This window comes from Ruditapes philippinarum, unplaced genomic scaffold (assembly GCF_026571515.1).
Source record: "Ruditapes philippinarum isolate M1 unplaced genomic scaffold, ASM2657151v2 ctg358_1_1_1_1, whole genome shotgun sequence".
Lineage (NCBI taxonomy): Eukaryota > Metazoa > Mollusca > Bivalvia > Venerida > Veneridae > Ruditapes > Ruditapes philippinarum.
The window spans coordinates 323107-332368 of NW_026866557.1; the positions used below are offsets into that span (position 1 = coordinate 323107).

General features: G+C 33.3%; 1 protein-coding gene across 1 annotated transcript; it reads right to left on the reverse strand.

Moving 5' to 3' along the window:
- Positions 1-4177: 4177 nt before the first annotated feature.
- On the reverse strand, positions 4178-4938 carry LOC132732905 (E3 ubiquitin-protein ligase XIAP-like). Its single transcript, XM_060719433.1, has 2 exons — positions 4506-4938; positions 4178-4239 (listed from the first exon to the last, which is right to left on the reverse strand). Exons 1-2 carry the CDS (start codon positions 4936-4938, stop codon positions 4178-4180), a joined length of 495 nt encoding a protein of 164 aa, XP_060575416.1.
- Positions 4939-9262: the final 4324 nt, after the last annotated feature.

Consider the following 9262-nt stretch of genomic DNA (forward strand, 5'->3'; position numbering starts at 1 on the left):
TAAATATTCTACATGTATACTAGGAAAGGAAATGCCCTGCAAAAACTAATGAGTTTGATATTTCATTTGTAGTAGATTTACTAATTTTGCAGATCGTTTTTCTCTACTGGCAGAATATTACATGTATAAGAAGACTCATGTAACGTTATCGAAGTAAATTGAAGCATTTCAATATGCCTTAAATGTTAAATATGTTGAAAAACATTTAAACTCATTAATAATAGGTAAAGGTTTACTACAAGTGCTCGAATCCTCACCGAATTATGTTGCCACATATGCTGAAAGTTGAGAGCCCTATCAGACAGTCCAAGCAGATCACTTAATCTTCGACCTTTAATAGATCCAAAGTGCATGTCATTGATAATTAACATTAGACGTTGATTAAACACATTTTGTCATTTTGAAAACACAATAAAAACGACAACAAATAAGAAGAAAAGAAAAAAAAAGAAAAGAAAAAGAAAAGAAAAAAGAAAGAAGAAACCCCTCCAAAAAAAACACCAACAAAAAAACAACTTTTATGAACAAAGTATCCTTAATTCCTGCTTTGCGAAAAACACTGAATTAGTTTTAACATGGGGATTAGCTGAAAAGAAAAAAATGTTTTAAAAAAAAGTTATGAAAAGCCCCAAGAACAGTTAAAAGCAAAACAGCCCCTTTAACTAAAACCAAGGGGAAAAAGCATGTATTAGAAATTATTTTTAAATGGGTTTAAATACAATAAGATACTTTTTCAAAAATTTCTTTTTTTTTAAAAAAACTTTTTCTTAATAACAGCAACAATTTTTTTCTTTGATTTTTATTAAACAAGAGGGCCAGAGGGGCCCAAAGTCGCCCACCGATAATATAAATATGTTATATCTAAAAAAAAATGGAGCGATGAATGACCCCCGGGGGGGCCCCAATTTTGACCCCCGGGTTTATTAACGGGAAATTGGGAGACACCATTTGAAGATTTTCATTTTTTATTATTATTTTTCTTTAAAAAATTTTAAATTTTTACTATATACATATAGGGAAAATCAATGACCCCCAGGGCGGGGCCGATTTTAATTCTAGGTGAACGAAAATTTTGAACATCTTTGGTTTTGGACCTATAGATGATACCATAGACCAAATATCAAAGCTCTAGGCCATTTACTTTCAGACCAGAAGATTTTTCAAGTTTCCACTATATGTATATAATGAAAATCAATGACCCCCGAGGGCGGGGCCAACTTTGACCCGAGAGCCATTATTTGAACAATCTTGGTAGAGGTCTACAATACAATGTTTCATGCCAAATATCTTACCTGTAGCCTTTGCCAATTCAGAGAAGAAGATTTATTTATGTTTTACTATATACATATAAGGAAAAACCTATGACCCCCCGGGGCGGGGCCAACTTTGACACTAGGGACAAAACTTGTACAACTTTGGTATTGGACCTTCAGATGATACCATAGACCAAATATCAAAGCTCTAGGCCATTTACTTTCAGACCAGAAGATTTTTCAAGTTTTCACTATATGTATGTAATGAAAATCAATGACCCCCCGGGGCGGGGCCAATTTTGACCCTAGGGCCATTATTTGAACAATCCTGATAGAGGTTTACTACACAATGTTTCATGCCAAATATCTAATCTGTAGCCTTTGCCAAATCAGAGGAGAAGATTTTTTTTAGATTTTACTATATACATATAAGGAAAAACATATGACCCCCCGGGGCGGGGCCAATTTTGACACTAGGGACAAAATTTGAACAACTTTGGTAGAGGACCCATAGATGATACCATATACCAAAAATCAAAGCTCTGGCCTATGTACTTTCAGACAAGAATTTTTTTTTAATTTTGTGTTTTTTGAAATCCTTTTCTGGTCCTATGACCTACATATGCAACAGACCGGAACCATTTGAACAACTTTGAAAGGGGACCACCCAAGGATCATTTCTGTAAAGTTTGGTTGATGTGCAGTCATTGGTTTCAGAGGAGATGTTGTTAATGTTAAAAGTTGACGACGCACGACGCACGACGACGGACACAGGGCCATCAAAATAGCTCACCCTGAGCATTGCTCATGTAAGCTAAAAAAACTGTCAGTATTTTTGTCATAATTATATTTTTATTCGGTGTGTGTAGATTTAAAAACGTTACATATCTTTTTGGTACATAAGCGTATTTTTCCATTGTCAAATTAAATGTATAGCACTTATCATTATTTTAAATATCAATTTTCAGCATTATAGATCTTTAAACTTTAAAAAATAAACTTGGTAATAAGCAGTGTTGCAAAGGTCTAAGAATAGTAACTCATAATGTATAATAAAGAAATAATGCAATGAATGTATTACAATATCATTATGAAAGACTTTCTGCTATGCTTAAAATGCATGGTTTGCATTAATTTATTGAAACATTTTGATAATAACATAACGACCATATAGTTCAAGTTGAAACAAACCAATTTTTGTCATCACATAATTAATACGCGTAATTCTTTCTCTCGTTAATTGAATTGGATGTCTGCGCTGAGTCATGGATCTCTGTTCTCTGTCGTCTGCAGTGCCAGTATAAATGCTTGCCATATTTAAATCGGCATTACTTTGTCGGGACACCTGCAAATCACAAAGATATCGTATATATGAGCTTTAATTTCGGTTATTATTAACATTTATTTACGAATGCTATAAATAATAACATATACATGTATTAAGTCTTAATGAAAATATTCACATCTAATGCTAAAGAAACAATATTTTATTAAACATATGACTAGGCTATTTTGGACTGAACCCCATATTATGTTTATAACAAAATAGAGAAAAACAGAAACCCTAAAGAAAGCAAAACACGGAAAAATTGAAAATTTTGCAGCCTTTGTTTGATAGAGCCTGTTCATATACGTTAATAGTAATTGCAAGGTATCGTCCTTGCCTTATAGCACCGGCTTCAGCAGAATTCAATTTCTAAAATGAAATTGTAAAATTTTGAATTTCGAAACATCCTGAGATGTTTTCATGTGGCGGTCATTATGGAATATTCGATGTCACACGAAAGTGACTTTCCATGAAAAACAACATATGGTCTCCAAATGAAAAAACAAATCGTGTGCCTTTAACAAGAAAACAATGGGCGAAACAAAATAAAATGGATTTTTTTTGAAAAGGGATCACATGTTACGAAGCATGCATATTACAGATAAGCGGTCAAATACAAAATTAAAATCCAGGCACTATGTCCTTAGGGTGATTAAGTGAAGAATACTGGTATCTACCGACTAAAAACACCAAACTGGAAAAAAAACTTTATTTACGAACAAAAAACTCTCATGGGTATTAAATCATCATCACTGTTTATTATGACGGAAACGGTAGCTTACATGTACGCATAATATGATGTCATTCAAGACCAGTTATCATCCAGCTCTGTAGTGTTTCAATGTCTTAACTGAATATGTTGACAACATGAAGTTTTTAATAAATTTGATATTCTGCTGTTGATATTTTTGCTGTCAGAAAGCCATTTAGAAAGCTCATGCAAAGGGTTGATTAATAGACCATATTTGTCTTTAATAAGTATGTGCGTGCGCGTTTCATGTTTACAATGCCTATCAAAGTCAGGCTACTTTATATGGTTTTTTCACAAATGAAATAAAATACTTTATTTTTTAGTTTTGATGAACGAAGTTTCCATTAAATATTCTACATGTATACTAGAAAAGGAAATGCCCTGCAAAAACTAGTGAGTTTGATATTTCATTTGATGTAAATTTGCTGATTTTGCAGATCGTTTTTCTCTACTGGCAGAATATTACAAGTATAAGAAGACTTACGTAACGTTATCGAAGTAAATTGAAGCATTTCAATATGCCTTAAATGTTAAATATGTTGAAAAACATTTATACTCATTAATAATAGGTAAAGGTTTACTATAAATGCTTGAGTCCTCACTAAAATATGTTGACTCATATGCTGAAGGTTGAGAGCCATATCTAACAGTTCAAGCAGATCACGAAATATTCGACCTTAAATAGATCCAAAAGTGCATGTCATTGATAATTAAAACACAATAAAAACGACAACAAAAAAGATAAAGAAAAGAAAAAAAAGAAAGAAAAAGAAATGAAAAAAGGAAAGAAGAAACCCCTCCAAAAAAAACACCAACAAAAAAACAACTTTTATGAACAAAGTATCCTTAATTGTCCTGCTTCTGCTTGCATAAATGTACACTGAATGTAGTTTCAACATGGTAATTAGCTGAAATAATGACAAGAATGTTTAAAATAAAGTTATGAAATGCTTCCTATTAGAACTAGTTAAGGGACATAATATCAGCCTCCTGTAACTATTTATTAACTTAAATGGAAATAACAATGATATGCATGTACTTAGAAGAATATTTTTAAATCGGTTAAACACAATAAGATACGTTTTTATAATTCATTTTTAAAAATAACTGTCGAAATAACAGCACAATAATTGTCATTGTTTTGTTAACATTTATATTTTTTGGACAAACAAACCTGTGTTGAAAAAACCAGCTTCTTTAATCTCCGACGTTATTCTTAATGTTCTTTGAGTCTGCGCTGTAAGCCTAACGGATCGTCTTAATTCTTCTGGTCCATTATATAGATATCTGTATTGAGGCATATCCTGGTGTTCCCTACTGCCAAAAAATATATCTTCTGACCTGCTAGAATATGTTATTGGGATATTTGAACTGCTTTCACCTCTGATAAAACTGCAGTTTCGTGAATTTCTTTGATGGGCTTTATTTAATTCTTCATAATCGTTGGCATCATACTGTTCACCGCAGCAAAAACATTTAACAGTCTGATTTGTACCGGTATAGTAGAAACCTGCGCGTGCAAGTTTTAATGGAGACAGAGGTGCTGTGAGTGGATACAAATTGAAAGATTCGTACCTCTTCCATTCGTACTTCATTAATGCATGCATTACGAGATTATTTTCCAAATGATCTCGAAAATAATCTTCTAAAGGCATAACAGTCCAGCCTCGCCACTGAAAAAATTGCAGAGTTTCATGTACATTTATCACTTTGTATTTTGATCTGTAATGGGTCAATAATTTATAAAAACAGCCTGATACAACAACAGAATAGGAAAGCGATTTAACAAATATAAACAACAGCTGCTTTAAAGCCTTTCCCATTTGAAGATTTTCTGACCAAACTCTCCAACGGCACCCTGGGAGTAGTATATTGTCTTGATTCACCCTTGCCTGGTTTAAACTGGGACCTATTTGTTTACAAAAATGTGTCCACATAAAGACGAGTCCAAGAACTACGACCAGCGATGCTATGTATTTACTTGGTACCATCTTGGCAACCGCTTTACAAGTATCTACGTATCTAAAATATAAAAACATTTCAATCATATTCGTTAAATTACAACACTTAACACTCGCTATCTAAAACTATGCATCACGATTTATAAAGTTGTATTAATCTACGGAAGCGTCCTGGTGCCAATTCAAAATGTTCTATAAAAAAATAAACTCCTACGTAGGAGATAAAAAAGCCTAATTAGAAGTTTGTAACTCCTACGTAGGACTTTTAAACTCCTACGTAGGACTTTGTAAGTCCTACGTAGGACTTTATAACTCCTACGTAGGACTTTATAAGTCCTACGTAGGACTTTGTAACTCCTACGTAGGACTTTATAACTCCTACGTAGCAGATAAAAAAGCCTAATTAGGAGTTTATAACTCCTACGTAGGACTTTTAAACTCCTACGTAGGACTTTATAACTTCTACGTAGGACTTTATAAGTCATACGTAGGACTTTACAACTCCTACGTAGGAGATAAAAAAGCCTAATTAGAAGTTTGTTACTCCTACGTAGGACTTTTAAACTCCGACGTAGGACTTTTAAACTCCTACGTAGGACTTTATAACTCCTACGTATGACTTTATAAGTCCTACGTTGGACTTTGTATCTCCTACGTAGGACTTTATAACTCCTACGTAGGAGATAAAAAAGCCTAATTAGGAGTTTAAAACTCCTACGTAGGACTTTTAAACTCCTACGTAGGACTTTATAACTCCTACGTAGGAGATAAAAAAGCCTAATTAGGACTTTATTACTCCTACGTAGGACTTTGTAACTCCTACGTAGGACTTTTAAACTCCTACGTAGGACTTTATAACTCCTACGTAGAATATATATCAAAGAACTGAAAGCACAGAGTTCGACGGACATGTATGCTAGATTATAACTTAAGATAGAATATTATGTAGGAAAATAAATTATAATGTGTCAAGTTGTAATTGTGGCAAGCCACTTAAGTAAATACCTTTAGTCTGTAGCCAGAGATGATTTTGTCATTCTCTGCATATATTAAACGATGATTCTGTATTATGTACGTTTAGTTATAATTATTATACACATGTACACAAAATGTATGGGTTAAACTTTGTTCAAAGTAGGATATACAATGTACAGTAAAAACCCTCAATAAAGACCACCATCGGGACTGGACCAAAGTGGTCTTAATTGCGGGATGGTCTTAATTATGAGTATTCTTATTGCTTACACACTTTATGACCATGTTCTATTTTAGTAATTTTGTGTGAATAAACAATATGTATCTTAACCTGCAAATATTAAAGTATGTTATAATATTACATCTGATGGGAAGAGAACATTTCTGAAGCAATTTAATATCAAATTTTATTTGATCTGATTTCAATATTAATTAGTTTATTATGTACATAATACACCCATCAAATTAAGAAATAAATTCATAGCAAAATCAATGTGCTTAAAGCAACATTAAACCACTTTAAAATCTACTTTCTCACCTTATTTCATACAATATCTCAATAATAAAAGGTGTTTTTGACACCTTGTGTCTAAGAGCATTTAAGCAGAAAATAACAACATAACAACAAATAAAGATCTAGGTAGGTGTTGACTTTAAATCTGTGGTCTCAATAGTGGAGTCAAATAAAGAACAAAATAGAGAATTGGGACTGAATCTGGTGGTCTTAAAAGTGGATAAGCGAGGTAGTCTTAAATCTGGATCATGTAACCATTGACATAAAGAACAGAACATTCCGTTCTTATAAAAAATGGTCTTAATAGCGGGGTGGTCTTAATTCCGGGGTGGTCTTAGGGAGGGATTCTACCATAATTAATTATTAAACATATGCATGCATAATGCTCCGCAAACCGTTATCTTCTTAAACTTTACGGAGCAGGAACAAGAGACTTTACTACCACCCCCCTGCACCCTATAAGGATTTAATCATTTGAAACGGCCGAAAATGGATAAATTGCTCGTTTTGTTCAGCTAGTTCGTATTGAAATCGTAATCATTAAAGCCTTTTAAAATTTTTATATATATGCTTGATGTCGAGTAAGTTTTTTTCGAACAGCTGTAAAGCAATTTTTCGGGATACATCGCCAATGCTTGCAGACACCTCACCCTAAGACACTGTACACTCTAGAAACCTGAGACACTTTATTAAAAGGTGAAGTGTTGCGGCATGGCCGTGTGACTAGTAGCCTAATGATCGCTAGCCGCATGGGTTCAAACCCCGTTAGGCGCAAGCCGTTGTTTCCTTGAGCAAAATACTTTACACTCATTGCTAAGTACGTACTGGTTGGTTCCAGGAACGGATTCGAAAGTGTGTCTATAAGCTTATAGCTTCCTACACAATCAAGCTTAAATAAATTATGAAAATTCTTTATAAGTCCTACGTAGGACTTTATGACTTTATAAGAAATGCATACAGAATGCTTTGCAAATCTCAACATTCCGGACCGGTATATCGGCGAAGGAACAAGACACTTACCCCCCCCCCCCTCTAATCTTAAATATAGAGGACATTTCACCTTTGGTTCATACAGAATTTATTTAAGTTTGATTGTGTAGGAAGCTATAATGTCCTACGTAGAAGTTAAAAAGTCCTACGTAGGAGTTAAAAAGTCCTACGTAGGACTTTTAAACTCCTAATTAGGCTTTTTTTATCTCCTACGAAGGAGTTTTAAGTCCTACGTAGGAGTTATAAACTCCTACGTAGGACTTATAAAGTCCTACGTAGGAGTTTAAAAGTCCTACATAGGAGTTATAAACTCCTAATTAAGCTTTTTTTATCTCCTACGTAGGAGTTATAAAGTCCTATGTAGGAGTTAAAAAGTCCTACGTAGGAGTTTATAAGTCCTACGTAGGACTTATAAACTCCTAATTAGGCTTTTTTATCTCCTACGTAGGAGTTATAAAGTCCTACGTAGGAGTTAAAAAGTCCAACGTAGGAGTTAAAAAGTCCTACGTAGGTGTTTAAAAGTCCTACGTAGGAGTTTAAAAGTCCTACGTAGGAGTTATAAACTCCTAATTAGGCTTTTTTATCTCCTACGTAGGAGTTATAAAGTCCTACGTAGGACTTTGTAAGTCCTACGTAGGAGTTATAAAGTCCTACGTAGGAGTTTAAAAGTCCTACGTAGGAGTTACAAACTCCTAATTAGGCTTTTTTATCTCCTACGTAGGAGTTTATTTTTTTATAGAACATTATGAATTGGCACCAGGACGCTTCCGTATTAATCTGATCAATCGACTCATTTTGTAAAATACGCCTGATACTACCAAAAAAAACGATTATCGTCATTTAGTGCTTAACACCTGGTACAAAATTAAGGGGCCAATGGACATATCCGAATGATGGCCTCGGTCATTTTTTTTATAACACAGACATGGTACTCTCATACAAATTACTAAATACCAAAACTTGTACTAATAACAAAGAAGCAACAGATAAAGAATTGGTTCAGGTGATAGACCAGTGAGTAGATCTCTTTTAAAACATATAGTAGATCTCTTTTAAAACATTTAACAGACAAAAAAAAACAAACAAAACAGAATAAAGGCTTTTGAGAAGTAAAAATTAAAACATTGTGGGGCATAATGGATCTTAAATCATATTCATACGATTCAAGTGGATACAAATGTATGGAAGTTATAATTATAGATCATTAGGAGGAGGTGTAGTATAATAATATTTAAATCGATTTTAAACAAATATGTCTACAGATTACTGTATATCTAAATACAACTGCATACCATTGAATAATAAACGTTGTAAAATGGTTAATGATCGAATAAATGATAAGATTAATCAATTTACCCAACAGTTTTTATTATTTTTAACGATCAGCAGCTAATTTCAGGAACTTAAGATGAATAAATGAAAACTCCTTATAAAAAGCAGACACGTTTAAAATATTTTCTTACAAAGTAGGTCAAGAAATAAGTTCATTTT

What these genes read in the sequence shown, in the direction of transcription:
- LOC132732905 (XM_060719433.1), bottom strand. Translation starts at nt 4,938, where the DNA reads ATGCATGCATTAATGAAGTACGAATGGAAGAGGTACGAATCTTTCAAT. An exon ending in AGCTGGTTTTTTCAACACAG is followed by an intron (nt 4,240 to 4,505) that starts GTTTGTTTGTCC and finishes TCATTATTTCAG; the next exon opens with CTAATTACCATGTTGAAACT.